Here is a 21982-nt window from a genome sequence, read left to right as displayed (position 1 = left end):
TTTAAAAAAAAAACAAAAATCAAGTGCCCTTAAAAATGGCGACAATAACACAGTACGTCGCCAACTCCTTTAAAACTCCAGCAAACCCAGACCAAGAAGTCAAGTTTCAGGTTCTCAACGTCTTTCTTGACCTTTTTCTCCAGAATCCAGAATAGGGTTCCAGGGTCTGACCGTTGGTGATCGTCGCTGTGCAGCCGGGGGAGGGGAGCTCGGTCTCTCTCTGTCGTACGTCGGTCGATAGGGCTGCGGGAAGTCCGGGATTTCAATTCGAGACGGGACTGGGTGGTGACTGGGTTGGATGGACGAGAAGAACGGTTGAACGCCCAAAGCCTTTGCTCTGAAACCTCTCCACCGCTGCGGCCAGGGGTTCTCTGCTTGGGCAGGCTGGGCAACTTCTGGGCACTGCTGTGCTGTAACGTCAACACTCCGTTTCGGTAAAGCGCCGTAATGTAACATCAGCCACTAACAGCAGCTTGGCAGCCACTGGCAGCGACTGGCAGGCGTGTGACCGTGGCAGTTTAGGGACCCACCAAATCCAGTTAGGCTGTCGGGCTAGGCGGATTATGGTCTGGCGTTTTTTTTGTTCGGGGTTTTATTGGGCCCCGGCAGCCGGACGTGTCAGCCCTACGATTTACCGCGTCAGCGTCGGCGTCGTCAGCAAACGCCTGATGATAATGATAATGCGAGGTCGGAGCAGAAGGAGTCCAGAGAGAGATTTGGATGCTCTAATGGCACAACATGAAACTTGAGCGCCGCTGATTTGTAACACACGGTTGACTCGAGATGGTTCCTGTCGGACTTGATTTCTGTTTACTCATCAGGAACTGAACAAGGCGCCAGGACTTACACAACCATCATGAAAGGACAAGACATGAAGAGAAGACACAGCAACACTACGCATCGCTACCCTACCGGTCAGACGGAAGCCCAATATCATAACATCTTTATTCTTTGAATTTAGCGTACTGATTCCGTACCCGCATATTCGACCCCATCTGAGTAATGTGAACCTCAATAAGGCCAGTAACTAAAATTACAAACTTGAATATGGTCCCCCTAGTGACCCCCCTCTGAACTATTATGGTTCTTTTGACCTGGTATAAGTCTACCGCCGCACATGGCCCTGCTGCTGGGCCTTGAGCATCTCGCTCTGATAGCGCAGCTTGAACCCGTTGCAGAGCGCCCGCATGTCTGGGTACTGGCTCTTCATCATCTCGAAGGCGTGAGGAACAACACGCACCATCCAGGCGTTAACGCGCGATGTACGCGATGCTTTGAAGCAGAGATAGAAGTAGCCTGGGTGCTTGGGATCAATGCAAAACGCGTACGTCGACCTGTTGGGGTTTGCGTCGATGTACGTAGTGAGCCATTTCTCTGTAGAGATAGTTAGCATTCTGCATGTAAAAAAAAAAAAAAAAACCTAGAAGTAGCAAAAGAAACATACCCAGATCTGCACGCGAGCCCTTCTGGAACTTCTCATGCTGCATCATCTCCTCCACCTTCTTCGCCATGGCCTTGACATGCTCCACAATCAACTCATCCAAATCAGAGTAAGTGTACTTGCTGCCCACGCGCAGGACCTTGCCAACAGAGAACTCATTGTCCTTCTGCAGTTCCAACACATCAATATGCTGGTAGACCCCATCAGCAACCTTCCAGGTGACCGCAAGGTGATCGTTTCCTTTGCTTGACGGGCGAATGACCACTTCGCCCGGCGGCATACCACCTAGGTATTCTTCAGCCTGCACACTATTGAAGGGTTTGAAAAGAGGATGACGGATGACACGCTGAGTGCGGCCGGTGACCTTATCCTTCTCGCGCAGCTCCTCGCGGTCCAGATCCTCCTGCTTGTAATCCCACTGACCGCGACCGTAATCGTAGTGGCGACGGAAAGGACGGCGTAGCTCTTCCTCGCGCAGAGAAAGCTTGCAGGTGAAGTCCTTGCGATTGATGTCGAGAATCTTGGCCTGCACCGTCTGGTTGACCGACAGCAGGTCCTTGATAGAGTGACGGTAGGAGACCTCATGGGCTTCAATGCGGCCCTCAATGCCGCAGTCGAGCCGGACAATAGCAAAGTCGTCCTTGACCACGCGAACGTTGACGGGGACAATCATGCCCTCGCACAGCGAGTCGCGTGTCTCGCCCGTGAACATGGTAAAGATCTGGTCTGTTGAGGGAATGGCAAAACCCTTACGCAACTCCTCGAAGGGGCCGACAAGTTCAGCCCGGATGGCTTCAAGCGTAGCACGCTTGCGCTGCTGATATTCGCGTTCGAGCTGGTCGGCATACTCGTCAAGAATAAGCTCGTTGACCTTGTCCTGCTCTTCCTCGCGGAACAGCTTGCTGACAATAGCACCGGGACCGTGCTCGTCCGTCTCGGCCTTAACATCTTCTTCGTCGAGACCTAGAGCGTCAGCAGCAACCTTGCGAGCCAGGTCGTAATCCTCGGGATGGATACGCGTATTGTCGAGGGGATCCGACTCCGGGTTGCTGCTGTCGTACTCGATATACAAGAAACTGGCGCAGTTGTTCCAGACGCGGGGACCAAGAACAGGGATCTTGTGTCTTTCAGGATCGCCGACGAGCTCATCGCGTGACGTGACCACGCCGCCGTTGGCATTGATGCCCTTGATCAGCAGCTGGGCCTTACGCGGGCCGAGACCAGCGACATACGGCAGCAGGTTGGCCGTGTACGGGTCATTCATGGCCTCGTTAATGTCGACGCCGACAAGGTTGACGATATCCACCATAGCCGTCTCCATTGCCTTGAGCAGCTTATCCTGTGGCAGGTACTGTTGGTAAGGATGAATGCGCAGAGACACTACGTCCTTGCCCAGCGCCGCGTACTCCTTCATTGGGTTCTGCATGTACCGCGCCAGCGCGTAACAGTACCGCGTCAGCGGGTTGAGCGTCGGATGTTCTTGTTGCGCACGGGGGCTGTCCTTGTAAAGACGGGCGACCTCATCGTTGACGATGATAACGTCGAGCAAGTCGCTCCGGTACTCGTCGCTGTCAGGGTCCTGGTACTCGGGGCCCATCAGGCCCTTTTCGTTGATGATGCCCTCGATATCCTTGATCAGCCGGTGAGTGTCAACTGAGAAGCCCGAAACACCAATAGCATCGGGATGTCTGCGCCGGCACAGCTCAGCGAAAGCCTCGCGCTGGTTCTCATCCCGGGCGAGGTTGACAAACTTGCCGTGTTCGACAATCCGGCCGTCTTCCTCAACCCAAGTCCAGTAGATGGGATCACGGTTGGGGTCGCCCATGCCGTTGGTGAGGGTCAGCACACGCGGAGTAGTACCAAGAACCATGCCCTTCGGCTTGAGCGGTGCTTGGTCGAGCCGCTTGAAGTATTCCTCGCGGCAAGTCTTGAGCAGCTCCTCCTGGCAAGCAGTGCGCAATGAGTCCTTGACGCCTTTGGCGATAACCTTCTCAAGCTTGCCGAACGCGAGATCGAGCACTTTCTGGCGCTCAGCATTCCACGCATCAGCCAGCTCGCTGAAGTTGTCCGAAATAAACTCGTTGTACAGCTGCTTGCGAAACTCGCGCTCGTTCTCGAGACTCAGGCGAACCTCGACCAGGCCCTCTTCCTCAGCTTTCATCATCTTGAGGAAGATCTCGGGACGCATGGCGAGATCCCGGATGGTCTGGTTGAGGAGATACTTGATCTCATAGTACGGGTGCGACTCATCGATTTTGCGCAGACCTTTCTCTGTCCGCCGGCAGCTGACAGAGCCCATCTGGTAGTACTGGATACGGAAGTGCTTGCGCATCCGCGGACTGACAAACATCTCCTCGGCGTACATCTGACGCGCCGCATTGATGACCTGGTCGGCCGACGGGAACTCCAAGTCACACAGTGAGTCGGCAAGCTCAACGGGGCGCTGAGACGGATCGTCAGACGACACCTTCTTGCCCTCACGCAGAGCATTCTGCGCCAAGCGATCGGGCGAGATACCAAGGGCCTTTACGAACTCATAAGCCTTAGACCGCCGGATTCGCTCGAAGAAAGCCGTCTTGGCGCCAGGACGCTTGATCTCGCGAGTCTCCCCATTGCCGGCGGCAGCGATCGCCTTGATCTGCGAGGAATACTGGAAGTTGAGGTAGTCCTGCAAGTCCTGCAGTTCCTCAATTGTAGCAGCTTGGTGAATCATCTCATCCAAGATGCTGTCCTGGATGCCAGCGCCCTCCTTGAGGTTGTTATACGCCTTCTCAAGCGAGTTGCGTTTCTCGACGAGCGAACGGAACTTAAGGTCAAGCTCCAGGATGCGCCACAAGTCATCCTGATTCAGGAGCTTCTCCGCGTCCAGCGTGTACTCCTGCGAGTCGGGGTTGTCGCTCTTGTTGCGGATCTTGCGGGCGTGGATGAGGTAGTCGCGGCGGTGCTGGAAGATATAAGGAACCTCGACGCCATCGATAATGAAAAATTCGAGGACCTTGCCAACAGCCTTGTTGAAGGGACCATGCAGGTCGGCCCGCAGATTCTTCTTAGGCCAGATGAGGTTGGTAATCCAGCGAGCCTCCTCCTTGAAGTACTCGGCGGACGTGGGCTGTTCCTTGAAGGGCTTGCGGTCGATCTGGAAGCGCTCAGGCTCATCAATGATGCGGATCTGGTTGTCCTCGTCCGTGAGCAGCTTCTCCTTGAGCTGAGCCGGCTCGAACACGTCTTTAAGCTCTATGGCCTGTTCTTCGCGCTCGCGTTCTTCTTCCTCCTCCTCCATCTGTAAGGCCCAATCGTAGTCCTCGCCGTTGCCGAAGATCGCTTCCATGTCGTCAAGAGCATCCTTGTCGAGACCGGTAGTATCGACAACGAGCCTATCTCTGGGGCGGGCGACCTCCTTGTCCTCCTGTTCGCGCTGCATACGCTCTTGGTCGTCTTCGGGGTAATCATCTTCGATAAAGTCGTCAAACTCATCGACCACAGCGCGATGCGACCGGCTGTAGCGCTGCTCCTCAGTCTCGTCGTCTTCATCGTCTGAGAAGATCTCAGCCAGACCACGGCGCTCGGAACCACGGGACTCGGCACGGTGGCCGCGCTTCAGGCGCTTAAACTTGGGCTCAGGGCGGGGACGCTCCCATTGTTGAGTGGCCTCGCCGATGAGGTCCAAATCTTCCTCATCAAGCTGCTCCTCCTCTTCGCGAATGCGGCGCTTCTTTTTCTTTCGGCGTTCCTTCTCTTCCTCGTCCTCTTCTTCCTCTTCTTCCTCGTCTTCGTCGACAATGAAGCCTTCACGGATCTGCGAGGGTCAGAGCTCCACTCTTTACAAACAAAAAAAAAAAGGCAAACATACCCTTCTAGCTTCCTCTTCGTCTTCATCATCCTCTTCCTCCTCGCTAGAGTCGATCAAGGCGGCCTCTTCATCCTCGCCGTCCTCATCGCCAACAGCCTCGCCGGCCTCGTCGTCGACCGGCTCATCGTTCTCCTCATTCAGCTCCGCCTCGCCATCGATCAGATCGCGCATCTCCTCGTCGCTCATGGTTCCGGTAATAATGATGCGCTGGGTCTAAGTGAGTAGTCGGTCGAAACAGGTGTAGGATGTGCTGCTGGAACAAGCACTAGGGTCGCCGCTTGTGCCGTGTTGGGTTGCAAATGGTGTTGATAATTAAGATACTAACAACGCATCACGTCGTTTGACGAGCCAGATGAGAGAATTGGCAAATATCCGATGGTAAGGAGGAAGGCGGCGGCAGGCAGGTCAGAGAAGAAGGGCTCAAATTTTGGAACAGACCGACTTGCAAGCTGCAAGAAGCGTCAATGGCATCTCAGAACGCGTTCAGCCTCGCCTCTGGCCGCGCCGCAGTGTTTGCGTAGTGGCCCGTGCGGTGCCAAGCATAAGATCTGGATTATATAATCTAGCCTTGGCGTCAGAGTTTCTAGCCAGGCATGACAGGATATTGGAATAGTCGAGGCCAACTTTCGCCTGACAGCAAACTTCTTCACAAGAACTCACTGAGGAGAGCATGCAAGGGTTATATTTGGGTGATGACAGGAGTCATACAAGATAGCAATGAACTTATTCACCTGCATATCCCTCTATCTGATTCCAGTGGTCATAATCATTTTTTCGGATTGCGCCGGCTACCACCAAGACGCTCGGCATGACAATCTTCAGTCATACAGGCGATACATCCTTGTAATGCTAGAGCTTTGCCTCGTATGGTTACAATCAGCCATACGCCGGACAGAATGACGATGATGGGCTGTTTCAACTGGCAGGCGGCCCACCCTTGTGCGGCTCCTGCGTCCAGGTACGTCCCTCCTCTCAGGAGTCAGCACAGGCGGGGAAGTGGATATCCCGCCACCAGATCCAGGGGCAGCCCGTACATGCTGCAGATGGGTAGCGTCATCGTAGGTTGCGATAGGACTCGGGTCTAAATGATGAAGAGTTGTGTCTAGCTTTATTCTGAGGATAGAGATAGAATGCAAAATGACTTCATGGCAAATTCACAGCCTATTTTTGGTCCAGCTGGATCACGATGAAGTCTTTCGTAAACTGCAGTGGAGTTTAGCATGTGCCCATTCCATTCGCTGAGCGCAGACCCAATGCTCAAGCGCTGATTCGCTCCCTTTGTCACCGGAGCAGAAGCTGAGAGAAGCCCAAGACCCGGCGCCTGATCCAAAGCGCTGGATAAGCGCGTCTCGGAGTCTCCTAAATTGCAGGGCGTTTCAGCGGCCTGTTAGAGACTTGGACACAGATGAAGCTCGACTTCGGGGTTCAAAGTGATGGGAGACAAAAGAGGGGGGGGCTTGGAAACTTGGGCGCTCAGAGCATGGACCAACCGCCAGGGATCGATATTTGAGGTTGCCGCCGCCGTAGAAAATAGAAAAGATCGCTCTCATCGCAAGTTCAGGCACTCATTTGAAGATTTGGCTCATCAGTCTTTGTAGACTGCAACCGCCGAGTGGCTCATAGCGGCAAAGCGACAACCCTGGCCAACTCTTAAAAGTCGACGGCGTCTTGGAACCTTGGAGAGCGCGAGAACCCCACATTGCCTGACTGACAACGGCAGCCCGCAACAACCCAGCTCGGAACCTTCCACATTCCGTCCACCCCAAAATACTACCATACGACCTTACCTTGCTGTGGACGACGCCGCCTCCTTTTTAGCTCTGTTGTTGCCATCGCTGGTCTGTAGTACGGGCTTGTTTCCTATATCTCTTCCCATCTTTCATGCGCTGCCCGGCTTAGTTGGCTCCAGCGCCCAACTTGGCCTCGAGACTTCGTCTTGTGCGTCCACTGTAACCGCACCGCCCCCCCCCCCCCAACGATCATCGTCATCTGCCGTCTGCGCATCGTCGACCGCTATCTGTCCGATCCTGTCCCGCTTCTGACTTCCCCTCGATCGCTGACGACGACGCTCCTCTAAGATCTCCTTCATCACCGCTTAGCGGCCCTGTTCCCGACCGAAGACCCAACCTCTGCCCCTCCAACCCCTCCACAGACGCAACCCACCATGGCCGACCAAAGACCCGACCCCTTCGCCCCGCGCACCATGAAGCGGAAGAACGTCAAGGGCCTCGCCCTTAAGACCGCACCAAAAGCTCCGGCCGGCGGCCTCGGGATGCGGCGTGAAGAGCCCACTCAGCTCGAGATTGGCATCGAGTTCAACCTGGACCTCAAGGCCGAGGACCTTGAGGTCATCAAAGACCTGGGCGCCGGCAATGGCGGCACCGTCAGCAAAGTTCGGCACATCCCGACCAACACGGTCATGGCTCGCAAGGTTGGTGGCTTTTGATCTGGGACTTTGGCAAGAAGGGCGGTCGACTTGGAGGACATAATGCTAATCCTGCAGCCTAGATCATCCATGTTGAGGCGAAAAAGGAGATGCGAAAGCGGATAGTCCGCGAGCTGCAGATTATGCATGGCTGCCACTCTGAATACATTGTTACCTTCTACGGCGCCTTCCTGAACGAAAACAATGACGTCGTCATGTGCATGGAATATATGGATGTCGGGTAGGTGTAGTCCCGGGTGTAATACTACATGTTGCTAATTCGACAGTTCCCTCGACCGCATCTCTAAGAAGTTTGGGCCGATTCGGGTCGACGTGCTGGGTAAGATCGCTGAGGCGACTCTCGGCGGCTTGACCTACCTGTACGCGAAGCATCACATTATGCACCGCGACATCAAGCCGTCCAACATCCTGGTCAACTCGCGCGGCCAGATCAAGCTCTGCGACTTTGGTGTGTCGGGCGAGCTGATTAACTCCATTGCCGACACCTTCGTCGGTACCTCCACTTACATGGCCCCTGAGCGGATTCAGGGCGAAAAGTACACAGTCAAGTCGGATGTGTGGAGTTTTGGCCTGACGATCATGGAGCTGGCCATCGGCAAGTTCCCCTTCTCGGCCAGCGAGGAGTTTGCTGAGGAGGACAGCGGGCCGGCCGGTATTCTGGATCTTCTGCAGCAGATCGTGCACGAGCCGGCGCCGAGACTACCCAAGAGTGATGCTTTCCCTCAGATTCTGGAGGATATGATTCAGAAGTGCTTGTCCAAGGTCCCGGACGAGCGGCCAACACCGCAGGAGCTCTATGTACGTTTTTCAGCGACGAGTGTCATTTTAAGGGCACTAACAGTATGACTAGGACCGCGACCCCTTTATCCAGGCCGCCAAGCGGACACCTGTCAACCTGCAGGAGTGGGCTTGTGGCCTTATTGAACGCGACAACCGCAAGTCGCATTTGCAGCCGCAACCGTCGCCATCGACCCAGGAGCTGCTGCGCTCGAGCGACTCACCCACCTACCATGGCGATGCGTCAGGAAGCACACCTAGTAGGTTTTCCTGTTTTTTATTTTATGACGAGCATGCTAACTTTACCCTCAGCATACCGTGACCACCGTGACCATCGTGATTACCGCGACCATCGCGAGCACAGGGAACACCGAGAGCACCGCGACCCCAGAGACTACCGGGAGCAGCACAGGGACTACAGGGACTACCGCGACCATCGCGGTTACGAAGATCACTACGGAGGTGATCACAGAGACTACAGGGACTACCACGACGCTCGCGGAGACTACCATGATTCCCGGGGCTATCATGACGAGCGTGACCCGAGGGAATATGTCGACCCGCGCGACCACCGGTATGCGGTTGACCAGGCAGGGTTGCCGGCGCAGATGGATCGGCTTTATATTCGGGACTGGGACCACGAGTAGTGGTTTCTCTGTAAAGTCAAGCATAGGATATCCCTGGGGTAATTTCATCGCACCGGTACAGTTCTTGGATGAACACACAAATGTCGGAACATGAACGGCAAATGAAACGATTTATTTTTCTCGTCTGTTATGTGTCGGCTTCCCTCCATCTTCTGACTGCTGTCCTGTTCACCGGTACCGTCATCTATGGGCTTGACTAAGGACGCAATGGAACGCACGGTCAGGGTGTGGTGGCCAGTTGTAGCAAGGGACCAAGATGAGAGAGCCACCACAGGACCGCTACTGTGGGCCGATGTAGTCGGATAACGCGCCGTGAGTCGATTTCGGGCTCAGCAGCTTCCAGCTCATTCGTCAATCCTGTATCGGGCCGGTACAATTCCTCAGCTTGCTGGTTCCCTAAGTCAATAGCTGGCCCTGTCGCTGTTGCCCAGAGAACGGATGTCCTGTGTCTAGCTGGAGCTCTCAGGCATTTACCTCCCGCATCTGGTTCATCTACCCAATTCTCTATCCTAGCTGTAGAGAATATGAAAAAGACAGTATCTAGACAGTTGGCGATAGGTCACATTGGTCCCATGCTAGTTGGAGAAATGGAAGCGGGCAGGCCAGAGGTGAGCAGGCTGCAGGTCGGCGGGATTGGTGTTGGTGTGCAGAGCGCCCAGGAGATTTCCGTCATTTCCTTTTTTTCTTTTACTCGGTTTCAGTTTATGGCTCTTTCTGTTCCCTCGCTCAACTTGTGTAGGTAGTAGTAGGCTGGGCAAAGCAAATATCAGGTTTAAATCAACATCTTAGTCACACGCTATGCATTGAGTATATACAGGGTGGATATAAGTGTATTCATATGTCTAAATTGCGTATCCTGGAAGGTGGCTTGGTTTAAAGTCGTCCGTTCTCCAGAATGTCTATCAGCTCGTCTAAGCGGTTTATCGCCATGTCGGTGTACTCATGGTTGATGAGGTCCCGGTTGACATCGTTGACGAGCAGCACCGTTTTGGCGCCTGCTCTGCGGCCGGCGGTCTGTTTTTGTTAGTCATCATCTCACCCATTTCTTCCTCAAACACGACCCTCAAGAGGGCAAATGAACGTACCATATCGTCGATGCTATCCCCCACCATAATCAATTGGCTCGCATCAGCTACTTCCTCGCCCTCCTCCGTCTTAGCCAACAATCCATCCCCATTCGTCTTCTCCACATCACCTCTCTTCACCCTCTCCTTTTCCCTCGTCTCATCAGCCGGCACACCAGCCTCGCCCGTACTCCTCCTGACCAACCCCCAACTCCGGGCAATATGCAGGATCCCCGCCGGATCAGGCTTAGGCGGCCGGAAATCCCTCGTCACAATCGGCGCAAACTCGTGTCCCGCCAGAAACTTGGTCAGCAGATTATGCACGGGGGTATCAAAGTTGCGCGTGCAGATGCCCTTGCGGATGTTTTTGCTTGACAGGTAGGCCATAAGCTCGACAAGGCCGGGCTGGGGTTTTTGGTGCTCCATGGCGCGGCGCTCGATGGAGCGGATCTTCTCCATGGCTGTGGTCTGGGCTTCGGGAGTGGGAAGGGAGTAGATATGCTCGAGGATGTCGACTGATTTGGGGATGCCTAGGGCTGCACGCATTTCGGCGAACATGTAGTTTTGGGGGAGGCTGCACCAGATATTAGCAATGTTTTCATGATGGGAGTACAGAGGTAAGTGCATTAAGAGATGTGAGTGAATTCGTGTTGGACTCAGGGAGAGATATCTTAGCCCTCTCAACGACATAGACAAGAGTCTCACACGTGTCTTATAGCCATAACTACCCCAACCCAAACTTAGAACTGAATTTTCGAACTCACCATAGCGTGCCATCAACATCAAACACAACACCTTCTAGCTTCCTAATGTTCGGACTAGGAACATAAGGCTTGCCCAGAGGGGCGAACTTCCACGAGGCCGACGGCGACATCTTAGACCAGAACCACCGCATAATAACCCTGAGGGTCAGGGAGTTCTGGGAAAAGAGAAGGAAAAGAAAAAAGAGAACGGTACTCGAGCGCAAACCCACAAGTCCTCTCTATAGTCTATTAAATTCGAACAGAAACCAACATTGAAACGAACGTTGTCTCGCCTTGGCCTGATCCCTTTTTCGGTAATAATCTTGATCAGAGTCTCGATCTTGACTTTTTCATGTGTTCGAGATCCCCTCCCCACTCTCATCCAGAACTTCGGCCCCGCTAAGACCAAGAGTCCAAGGGGCTGGCGTTCGGGCGGCACTGCTACGTCACTCGGCCCCACCGGCTACCAGCTGCCAAGGGTACAGTATTACAGTGTGATATCGAAACTGTGTGGGCTGCCTGGAAGCTGTCAGCGAGGGTCCCAACTTCGATCGATGTTCATCCACTGACAGCAAAAGCTTGCCGATCGAACCTGCTTCTCTTTGATGATAACAGGATGCATTTTTTTTGTTGGAATAAAAAAATGATCGCGAGCACGTGATCATCTCAAAGCGCTGTAATTTTTGCAAGTATCGACTGGTTAACTTCGGTATTTTTTCAGAGGAGCATCCAAGTCCTGAGCCAATAACCAACAAGCTCCGTCGTTGACGGCAAACAACGTCAACAACAACAGAGCAGACCATGCGATGAGTCCGTCTTCGGCCTCGCTGCCGTCTCACTGGCCCCCTAGGCGGCCTTCTAAGAGGAGTGTAAGCCATGTGTTTATTTTTTTTTGATAATTTTTGAACGTTATGTCTTCTGAATCAACATCAGAGACATCAAGACTAACTCGGTACGAGAAACTCCGCAATGGCACCGTCATCATCCCCTCGACGGGCGAGCGCGTACGTCGCAACTTCACCTTGCGCAGTTCGAACTTGGCCATGAACGGCTCCGCCTCCTCTGCAGACGGCTACTCTCCGCAGACACACGACTATACTCACATATCCCTGCGCGACCGCCTGCGCTTCTGGGGAGCCGATGCCCTCCTGTATGCCAACCGCATTCTGCGCTGGCTCGACTCCCCGGTTGGCCATGGAATCCTCAAATGTACTTTGGCCTATACTCTAGGCAGTTTGGCGACTTTCATTGAACCGATCTCAAAGTTCTTGGGCCGTCCTGACGGGAAGCATGTTGTCGCGACGATTACGGTGTACTTCCATCCGGCCCGCTCCTTCGGTTCGATGATTGAGGCTGTCCTTATCGCCATCGCGGCGGTCGCGTATGCCGAATTGGTGTCCATTCTATCGATGTGGACGTCCGTGTTCTTTGGGAGTGTTCTTGACATGCCAGCGCTAGCGCATACGCTGGTGCTGATAGTGTTCATTGGGGGTGGGTTCGGGCTCGTAGGATGGGTGAAGCAGAAGATGAACAATCCACTGGTGAATGTGGGCAGTACGCTGGCATCACTGGCAATTATCAGCGTTGTGACGAAGGAGACGGCCGTGTTGACGAGCGTGTTCTCGGATCAGAAAATTGTGCAAATTTTCAAGATGCTCGTTATGGGAATTACTATTACGACGGTTGTGAATCTGCTGGTCTGGAGGGCATCAGCCGTGTCGGCCCTTCGTCAGTCCATGACCAAGGCGTCTGTCGCGCTGGGAGATATGTTAGCTCTGATTACTAGGGCATTTCTGAGTGGCTCAGAGGAGGACCTGCTGTCCCCTGAGTTTACGGCAGCTTCATCCGCTTACTCAACCGTCTATCCGACTATGACGAAAAACCTGCGCGAGGCCAAGTTTGAGCGCTACTTTTTAGGACATGAGACGATCTACCGGCATGAGCGGGCAGTTGTCAGATCGATGGAGACACTGGCACAGTCGATTGGCGGGTTAAGGAGTGCAGCCAACTCGCAGTTTGCCCTCTTGAAAGAGCCCATAGCGCCGTTGACGAGAGTTACATCTGCCCCAACACAAACTAGTCCAACAGCTTTTTTTTCACCGCCGCCTGGAAAGACGTTCTCAGGTACCCTACGCAGCTTGAAAGACCGACCTGGTGTCTTATCTGCGATTGATGAGGCCTCTGAGGAAAGTAATGATGAGGACGGACATCCCATACAAGAACGACGACGCTCCGACACTGGTCCCTCGACCTCTACTCCCAAGACACCGCCATTCCGGCACCCGTCCGACATCTTTGAGCACTTCATCGTGCTTCTGGGGCCGTCCATGAAGTCCCTTGCCTACACGCTCTCCGAGATCCTACGGGCGCCGCCTTTTGGTTCGGCGCCTGACTGGCACATCACCATCAATGAGCATTTCCGGCCCAGTCTGCACGAGGCGCTAGCCCTGTATAACGAAGCGCGAGCTAACGCCCTTGAGGAGGTGTACAAGACACTCGAGCTGGACCGGACACGGACTGAGAGTCTGAAAGCCGATTTCGAGGAAGTTGCAGCCGCATGTGGGCATTTCAGTTTCAGTCTACAGACATTTGGCGAGGAGATGCTCAAGTACCTCGACGTACTGGATGACCTGAAGTTTGTGGACGAGCATCGCAGCAAGAGCTGGCATTGGATGAAGTGGTGGCAGCATGATAAGGCTGGCAGGGCTACCATGACGACGCTACCGTATGACAATGACGAGGAGCGAGCGCCGCTCATCAAGCCAATCAAGAAGACGGCTCTACCTAAGGGGATTGCGGATACCATGATCGCGAGGCGGGATACATACAGCTGGCAGGTGGCGCCACCGGAGAGTAGGAAGAATAAAGTGGTCGCGACACTGTCGCAGCGGTTGTTAAAGCTGTTGAGGAAAGTGGCCAGGGATGATGGTAAGTCTCCTTAAGGATCTTGAGAGCCCAACCCATGCTGACCGCTGACCGCTCAGTTCGCTTCGGCCTTAAGGTCGGCGTGGGCGCCGCCCTCTGGGCCATGTTCTCTTTCCTACCGCAGACTCGCGATGTCTACCGCCACTGGCGCGGCGAATGGGGCCTGCTCTCCTTCATGATTGTCTGCTCCATGACCGTCGGCGCAGCCAACACGACCGGTCTTGCTCGATTCCTGGGCACAGTCATCGGCATAGCGGCCGCCGCACTCAACTGGCACATTTCAGGGCAGAATGCTGTCGTGCTCGTCATTCTGGGAGCACTAATTGCGTTTTGGAGTTTCTACGTCATCATTGCCAAGGGGCGCGCTCCCCTGGGACGGATTACCCTCCTGGCGTACAACGTGTGCTTGTTATACGCGTATAGCTTGAGCCAACGGGTCGATGACGACGATGACGACGAAGGAGGAACAAAGCCTATCATAAGGGAAATTCTGCTCCATCGGTTTGTTGCCGTCACTGTGGGCATTATCTGGGGGCTGATTGTCTGCCGCTTGGTCTGGCCCATATCGGCTCGACGCAAGTTCAAGGAAGGACTGGCCATGCTGCACCTCCAGATGGGGCTTATCTGGCGCCGCGGGCCGTTGGCGATCTTGCTCAGGAGTAACTGCTCGCGATCGTACCTCCGGTCTGGTGAACAGCAGGCTCTGCAGAAATATGCTGCCCGCTTGGATGCCCTTCGCGCGAGCGCTGTGTCGGAGTTTGAACTGCGTGGACCATTCCCCTCGGAACCGGCAAAGAGGTTGATGGCTTCTACACACCGCCTGCTGGACGCGTTTTATGCTATGTCCCTCGTCACTCAGCGCAAGGCCAGTTTGACCGAAGGCGAGAGAGCACTGTTGCTGTACACAGCCGAAGAGCGTGCCGCGCTGTGTGATAGAATCTGCCACGTCTTCCAAGTGCTGGCTAGCTCAGTGATGCTGGAGTACCCCCTGACAGACGCCATCCCAAGCGTCAACAGACTGAGGGATAGGCTATTGGGGAGGATATTCATGTTCCGCAAGGAGCATCAGCCTTCTGCTTCAGGGACTGAAGCTGAATCTCCGAGTTCAGCACAGAATTTGAGGAGGGAAGCAGAAGGGGGTTGGAGGGGTTCGAGCCTGGGACAGATTAAGGTCGAGGAAAGGGATTATGAGCTGTTATATGCATATGCCCTTGTGACCGGGCAGGTTGCGGAAGAGTTGAAGGTCATTGCTCGGGAGATTGAGGGGTTGTTTGGAGTTTTGGACGAGGATGCGCTCTTGTTGCAGTAGTACGGAACTCTCCGGAATGAAAGAGGTGGATTAGGAACTGGGTATGTCTGTAAGGTTACCTTGGCTTTCTTTATGGTTTCTTGCTCTTATGATGGCTTGGTAAGATCAGCTAGGATGGAACGGGAAAAGATTCTATGGGTTAATGGAGCCTCTGAAGAGTTGATTCTGGCAATTGCTTTCGTGGCGTTGATGTTGTTGACGCTTGAGAGTAAATAGCACCGACTTTCCAACAATGGGAGCATTCCAGCTGTTTGAAGCGAACGATCATGCATGAACACATTTAAAATTTCCTAATAACCCAAGCAACAGTTTGTTCTCGTATCTTTGTTCCAACACAGAGCGGGACAAAGTTTTGCCCCGGTTCTCATCTGGGTGTCCTATTGCAACCCTAACCCTCAACCAAGCCAACAACCCTAACCCATGCAACCGACATGTCGAACTCGGTTCTGCGCGCATTGCGATCTGGATTCTCAACCAACCATCCATCCACCCTCTCGACCTCAGCCCCCCAACCGATCGCATTGCATCGATCGCATCGCCCAGAATGTCGGTCCGACGCGACTTCCTCAGCCAACCGGCGCCCGAAAACTACGTCGCCGGTCTGGGACGTGGCGCTACCGGCTTCACGACCCGATCCGACCTTGGTCCTGCGCGCGACAACGAGGAGGCCATCAAGGCCGCCGTCGCCAAGCGTCAAGCCCAGTTGGGGCTCATAAAGGATGGGAAGAACGATCTTGATCTGGATGATGAGGATGATGGACGGTATGGGGACCCGGATAATGAGGTGGGACTGTTTGCTGGTGGGATATACGAGAAGGATGATGAGGAGGCAGATCGGATTTGGAAGGAGGTGGATGATCGGATGGCGAGGAGACGACAGAAGTGGCGCGAAGCAAGGGAGAAGGCGGAGCGGGAGGAGTATGAGAGGAAGTTCCCTAAGATTCAGCAGCAGTTTGCTGGGCTGAAGAGGGCGCTAGAGGCAGTTACCGAGGAGGAGTGGGCGAATTTGCCCGATCCGAAGGACTTGACGGGACGAACGAAGAGAGCAAGGCAGGCGAGGATGCAGCGGTTTTATGCCGTGCCGGATAGCGTGCTTGCTGCGGCGAGGGATCAAGGGCAGTTTGGCACTACAGTGGTCGAAGATGGCACGGCAACTGAAGTCAACAAGGATGGGACAGTCACAGATTTCGCGAAGATTGGCGCGGCCAGAGACAAAGTGCTGCGCGCGAGGCTGGAACAGCAGAGCCAAAGCAGCGGGATTGCGACGGCCGGCAGCGCAACGAGTATCGATCCAAAGGGATACCTTACCTCATTGGCGAACGCCAGTGTTGGTGAGCAGAGCATCGGCGATATCGAACAGTTCCGAAAGATGCTCAAGTCAGCAGTAGACTCGAACCCGAAGCAAGCGGCAAGCTGGATCGCGGCGGCACGTTTAGAAATTGCGGCTGGGAAGCCTGGTGCGGCGCGCGCGCTTATTGCAAAGGGCTGCCAACACTGCCCCAAGAGCGAGGATATCTGGCTGGAGAACATCCACATCAATGACAACCGTAACGCTAAGGTCATTGCTGCGCAGGCGATCCAGGCTAACCCACACTCGGTCAAGCTGTGGGTTGAGGCGATGAAGCTCGAGAACGATGTGCGCTCGAAGAAAAAGGTCATTCGTCGTGCGCTGGATCATAATCCTACATCAGAAGCCCTGTGGAAGGAGGCAGTTAATCTCGAAGAGGACCCGGCCGACGCCAGGATGCTGCTCGCCAAAGCAACAGAACTCATCCCTGAGTCGCTCGATCTCTGGCTGGCGCTTGCTCGCCTCGAGACACCCGATAACGCGCGCAAGGTGCTCAATAAGGCTGTCAAGAAGCTACCCAGCTCGCATGAGCTTTGGATTGCGGCCGCAAGACTGGAGGAGCAACTTGGCGAGGGCACCAAGAGGCCAGTGATGAAGAATGCCGTGAAGTTCCTGGCCAAGCAGAACGCCATGCCCAAGCGGGAAGAGTGGATTGCTGAGGCGGAGAAGTGCGAAGAAGAGGGCGCTGTGGTTACTTGCGCAAGCATCATCGAAGAAACGCTCGGCTGGGGTCTCGACGAGGACGACGACCGCAAAGAAATCTGGATGGAAGATGCCAAGGGCTGCATCTCCCGCGAAAGGTTCCACACAGCGCGCGCAATTTATGCCTACGCTTTACGTGTCTTCCCCAACTCACGATCCCTCTACCTCGCTGCTGTCGAGCTCGAGCGCGAACACGGCACGAAAGAGGACCTCGAGCGCGCGCTGGAAAAGGCCGTCGAAGCCTGCCCGCATGTTGAGGCCTTCTGGCTTATGCTTGCCAAGGAGAAGTCCGGCGAGATTAATGAAGCCCGAAAGGTTCTTGCCCGCGCGTTCAAGCAGAATCCCGATAACGAGGACATCTGGCTGGCCGCTGTTAAGCTCGAGGCTGATAACGGGCATGTGGACCAGGCGAGGGAGTTGCTGCGCACAGCCAGGCAGAACGCCCCGACGGATCGCGTCTGGATGCGCAGCGTCGCGTTCGAACGACAGCAAGGCAATCCGCAGGCGGCGTTGGAGCTGGTACAGGATGCCTTGCGGTTGTTCCCGAACGCACCCAAGCTGTGGATGATGAAGGGGCAGATCTACGAAGACCTGGGCAAGATCGAGCTGGCGCGGGATGCCTACTCTGGCGGTGTGCGTGCCGTCCCGTCGAGCGTCCCGCTCTGGTTGCTCTACTCTCGTCTTGAAGAGCGCGCAGGTAATGTCGTCAAGGCACGCAGTGTTCTCGATCGTGCCAGGACAGCCGTGCCGAAGAACCCTGAGCTGTGGACGGAGCTTATCAGAGTTGAGCGGAGAGCGGGCAATCTGTCCCAGGCGCGGGCGCTCATGGCGCAAGCTTTGCAGCAAATGCCGCGCAGCGGCTTGCTGTGGGCTGAGAGGATTCTGTACCTTGAGCCCCGTACCCAGCGCAAGGCGCTCATCACCGAAGCGATCAAGAAGGTCGAGGACGACCCCATCCTGCAAGTCACCGCCGCTCGCATCTTGTGGGCCGAACGTAAGCTTGACAGGGCGCAGAACTGGTTTGAGCGGGCGCTCTTACTAGACAGGGACTTGGGTGATACATGGGCGTGGTATTACCGGTTCCTGTGCCAGCATGGCACGGAGGAGAAGAGGAAGGAGTTGATTGCGAAGTGTGTGCTGAATGATCCTAGACATGGAGAGGTTTGGCAGAGGGTGGCTAAGGATCCGAGGAATGCGGGCAAGAAGACGGAGGAAGTGTTGGAGTTGGTTGCGCAGCAGTTGGGGCAGGCTGTGTAAAGGGAGAGTGTGTTAATGGTTATATGGATTGAGAAAGGTTCACGATATTCAGCGTTTCATGGAAGTACAAAATATTACCCAGCAGGCAACCCAGTCAAACTGTTAGACTATAATCACGATGATATCCACTCAATCCGATTCCAAGAACACCATTTTGTAAGCTCTTACTTCCCTCCAAACCACGAAGAGAACCAGCTCTTGCCCTTAGCAGCGCCCTCCTCAACCTTGCGGTCGAACTCATCGATCTTCTTCAGCGCATCCGCTCTGGCTTGCTTGGCCAAGTTCTCAGCCTCCTGGGCGGTCTTGGACAGTTCCTTGTTGACAGTAGAAACCTAGGCAAGTCAGCTTGGTCCTTGGTCAACGGGGAACGAAGATATGATGCCAAGGAATAGAAGCATGGAGCGAATGGCTATAAGGAGAGGAGTCTGTGTATCACAGGGAGATGGGGTTATAGGAGAGAAAGCTTACGGCCCCCTCGATCTTGGAAGTCACATCACTCGAGATACGGCCGCTCTTTTCCTCTATATCGACGGACTGGCGCTTCTGCTCGGCTTCACCTTTGAGCCTGGAGGCGAGGCGACGAGCATCGCCTGTACGGTTGCGGTCAGTACAGCCCCTTGTGACCGAATAAAAATAGTATGGTAATCACGTGAACGAACTTTCGAAGTCCTTTTCAGCTGCCCGGGGCGAGCCGCCAGCACGATAGAAGTAGTAGCCAAGGCCTCCTCCAGCCGCGAGGGCGATGGCGATGGGGGCTTTGGAGCGCGACATGATGTTCTCTCTTCTTTTTCTTGGGGGTTAAATTACGATAAAGCTGAAAGTTTACAGTAGCAAGTTTCAGTGGCGATGGACAAAGTCAGAATACAATCGACGATGATCACGACAGGAACAATCGAGCAAGTTTGGCAAAAGATGATGGAGGATAAGAGCGGGAAGAAGGTTTCGGCTCATAGCCAGAGAGTCGCACATGATTATGACTCTCCCATCCCGTCCCGGCTGTTATAAGAATCCAGACATGCTATTCGTCCTCTGGACCTTGAGCTTGAGACTCACTGGTCACGGCCTTGAGCTCTTCCTCTTAGACGCTGCTATGACGTAGAGCGGGGAGCGTAGCAATGGATGGAATGGAGGAGGTCACCGCTCAAAACAAGGGTCAGGGTTAGCTAAGGGAAAGGGGGGGGGGGAGAGATCAGGGGGATTAGAGGAAGCACGTTGTTGTTAGTTTTTGTTTTGTTAGCGGTCTGCATCATTGCCTATGAAATATCTTGCTGTATGGCCTGTGATCTATATTAATTCAACAACTGAGTCTATCTTACACATTCAGATAGCTTTAATACCTTCCGGTTCTCGAGTTTAATCTCGTCGAAGCCCGTAAACCACCCTTCTCCAATACATCCTGTTACTGTAATCATAAATGTAACTTACTTTGATTCAAAACGGTGCCAAGACTGGCGCAGGCGAGCTTGGCACAGCCCCTTCATCACAGGTTCCGACGGAACGCATTACATCATGGGCCATGGCGCACGCGGCGCAGCCATGGTCCCAGCCAACCTTTCTTGTCACCATGCCCATGCTCAATTTTGGCTCGTGTAAGGAGCCCTCGACCCGGTACGGGGTGAAAGGCGAAAGCTGAAAGAGTTGCCTGTGCAACAGGGCTATCATCGTGCCATTGATCGGCGCCAACTAAGACTTCTTCACTAACATCCTCGACTCAACTAAGAACTTGAAGCTGTTACGATGCATAGCTAGCTTCCTTTTGGCCCCCAAAACGCGTTCTGGTCTTGTTTGAGGACTTGGAAAAAAGGGAGAAAAAGAGAGATGCCCAAGATCAGGCACGGGCGACACCGTTCGTCGCGCCGCGCTCCCCCACTCAAGGACAGCGATTTTGATCATGAGATTAGCTTGGTCGATCGCGACGATGAGGGACAAACGGGGTCCTCGCAAGAACCTTCGCCAGTGAGGAATCAAAGCACGTCCAATGTGACAGGCACTGTGGTGGCGCTTGGAGTTGGCGAGGATGGCGCGTCGTCTACGTCTACTGCCAGACGGGGGAGACCGGGGAGTGCGGGTCAGCCCGTTGTGAAGGTCGACAGTAAGTTGCCCAGAACATTACGATCTTCACTGTCCGGCCAGACATGCTGACCTTTTCCCAGAACCATCCCCCTACACAACCCCGTACGAAGCCCCCCGTCCCATAACCGACCTCCAAACCGCCCTCTCTAAAGCTCGCCGCATCACAACCACCCACAGCGCCCCAACCTCCGAAATCGACATCCTCTACGAAAACCAACGCGGCTGCTTCTGCTGCGGCATCCCCTTGTTCTCCTCCAAAGCCCTGGGCAACCTGGACCCGCCCGCCTGGACGAATCACGCGCATCGCCCGTCCCCTACAGACATCCACACCGCGCAGGTGCCTGATCCGAGTTGGGAGTGGGATCGAGAGTGGCCCACCTGGCGGGTATATCGCAGAGGAGAAAATGAGGAGGATGAGGAGGGTTGGATGTACGCTTGTGGGTTTTGGTCGGGGTTTAAGTGGCATCGGCCGAGGTGGTGGGATAGTTTTGTGAGGAGACGCGCGTGGGTAAGGAGGAGGGTTAGGAAAACGGGTGAGATGCTTGATGCGGTCGAGTCGAACGATCCGTATCGGTTGAACCCGGATTATTTCACAGTTAGGCCGTCGAGTGAGAGGGCGAGGTCAAGGAGCAGGAGTCATAGTCGCGCTGGTAGCAGGGCCAGTAGTCGGCTGAGTGTGAGTACCGTTGGAGGGCCAGCAAGCATCGCGCCGAGTGCGGACTTGGAGGTCATTGAGCATGCGGATGAGCTGTTGGAGGTGCTACGCGAGGGAAGGATTGACCGCGAGAAGATTGAGGCTGTGCACAACTACATTGCCAACGCGCGCGACGGGCTGAGTGGTCTGCCGGGGATCATGCACGATATCATGGGAATGTTTGTCTTCCAGGCTTCGAGGCGAACACTCTTGACCAGTCTGACGGAGATATACGAGGGGTTAATGGCCAGGCTAGAGACCGAAGGTGATCAGGAATCAAAGGAGAGGGCAAGATATCTTGGGGCAGCTGTCAAGCGTGCGGATGAGGAGGTTAGAAGGCTAGAGTATTGGAGTGATGTAAAAGGGGTTGCCGACGAGGGAGGGTCCAAAGGGGCGGCTGATCCTCAACAGGGATGGAGTAGGGAGTGGCAGGGGGTCGATAAGTCGGGGCCAGCGGCTCCAGCACCACCTCCTAAGGATGACAGGCCACAAGAGGGAGAGAAGGAGGAAGGGAAAGATGGAAAAGATAGGCCGAAAGAGGGGAAGCAAGACTCGGAGAACTGCAATGGTCAAGAAGGGAGCTGACATCAGGGGGCAGCTACTGCCCCGGTAGGTAATAATGAATTTATACCCACTGTGATTATAATATATCTGTTCAACTTTGTAAAATTGGTACGTTTAATCCGGGTTGTCCAATTTCTACCTA

At 54.5% G+C, this 21982-nt stretch overlaps 7 protein-coding genes across 7 annotated transcripts; 4 read left to right on the top strand and 3 right to left on the bottom strand.

The window, feature by feature from the left end:
* Positions 1 to 1105: 1105 nt before the first annotated feature.
* On the bottom strand, positions 1106 to 5477 carry CTHT_0051100 (uncharacterized protein; the record flags this gene model as incomplete). The annotated part of the gene is made up of 3 exons (XM_006695390.1): positions 1106 to 1374; positions 1445 to 5237; positions 5292 to 5477. 3 exons carry the CDS (start codon positions 5475 to 5477, stop codon positions 1106 to 1108), a joined length of 4248 nt encoding a protein of 1415 aa, XP_006695453.1.
* A 1978-nt stretch (positions 5478 to 7455) lies between these two features.
* On the top strand, positions 7456 to 9161 carry CTHT_0051090 (MAP kinase kinase-like protein; the record flags this gene model as incomplete). The annotated part of the gene is made up of 5 exons (XM_006695389.1): positions 7456 to 7722; positions 7800 to 7933; positions 8004 to 8535; positions 8588 to 8774; positions 8827 to 9161. The coding sequence occupies 5 exons, from the start codon at positions 7456 to 7458 to the stop codon at positions 9159 to 9161; spliced, it is 1455 nt and encodes a 484-aa protein (XP_006695452.1).
* An 873-nt stretch (positions 9162 to 10034) lies between these two features.
* Positions 10035 to 11099, bottom strand: CTHT_0051080 (phosphoglycolate phosphatase-like protein; the record flags this gene model as incomplete). The annotated part of the gene is made up of 3 exons (XM_006695388.1): positions 10035 to 10175; positions 10247 to 10799; positions 10990 to 11099. 3 exons carry the CDS (start codon positions 11097 to 11099, stop codon positions 10035 to 10037), a joined length of 804 nt encoding a protein of 267 aa, XP_006695451.1.
* A 675-nt stretch (positions 11100 to 11774) lies between these two features.
* Positions 11775 to 15202, top strand: CTHT_0051070 (uncharacterized protein; the record flags this gene model as incomplete). Its single annotated transcript, XM_006695387.1, has 3 exons — positions 11775 to 11837; positions 11928 to 13896; positions 13953 to 15202. 3 exons carry the CDS (start codon positions 11775 to 11777, stop codon positions 15200 to 15202), a joined length of 3282 nt encoding a protein of 1093 aa, XP_006695450.1.
* Positions 15203 to 15746: 544 nt separating this feature from the next.
* On the top strand, positions 15747 to 18509 carry CTHT_0051060 (pre-mRNA splicing factor prp1-like protein; the record flags this gene model as incomplete). The annotated part of the gene is made up of 1 exon (XM_006695386.1): positions 15747 to 18509. The coding sequence occupies one exon, from the start codon at positions 15747 to 15749 to the stop codon at positions 18507 to 18509; it is 2763 nt and encodes a 920-aa protein (XP_006695449.1).
* A 164-nt stretch (positions 18510 to 18673) lies between these two features.
* On the bottom strand, positions 18674 to 19280 carry CTHT_0051050 (uncharacterized protein; the record flags this gene model as incomplete). Its single annotated transcript, XM_006695385.1, has 3 exons — positions 18674 to 18841; positions 18978 to 19099; positions 19169 to 19280. The coding sequence occupies 3 exons, from the start codon at positions 19278 to 19280 to the stop codon at positions 18674 to 18676; spliced, it is 402 nt and encodes a 133-aa protein (XP_006695448.1).
* A 1047-nt stretch (positions 19281 to 20327) lies between these two features.
* Positions 20328 to 21861, top strand: CTHT_0051040 (uncharacterized protein; the record flags this gene model as incomplete). Its single annotated transcript, XM_006695384.1, has 2 exons — positions 20328 to 20601; positions 20663 to 21861. The coding sequence occupies 2 exons, from the start codon at positions 20328 to 20330 to the stop codon at positions 21859 to 21861; spliced, it is 1473 nt and encodes a 490-aa protein (XP_006695447.1).
* Between the last annotated feature and the right edge of the window lie 121 nt (positions 21862 to 21982).

This window comes from Thermochaetoides thermophila (assembly GCF_000221225.1).
Source record: "Thermochaetoides thermophila DSM 1495 unplaced genomic scaffold scf7180000011820, whole genome shotgun sequence".
Taxonomy (NCBI): Eukaryota; Fungi; Ascomycota; class Sordariomycetes; order Sordariales; family Chaetomiaceae; genus Thermochaetoides; species Thermochaetoides thermophila.
Note: the sequence above shows the minus strand (reverse complement) of the source record. Positions and strands in the feature narration are given on the sequence as shown.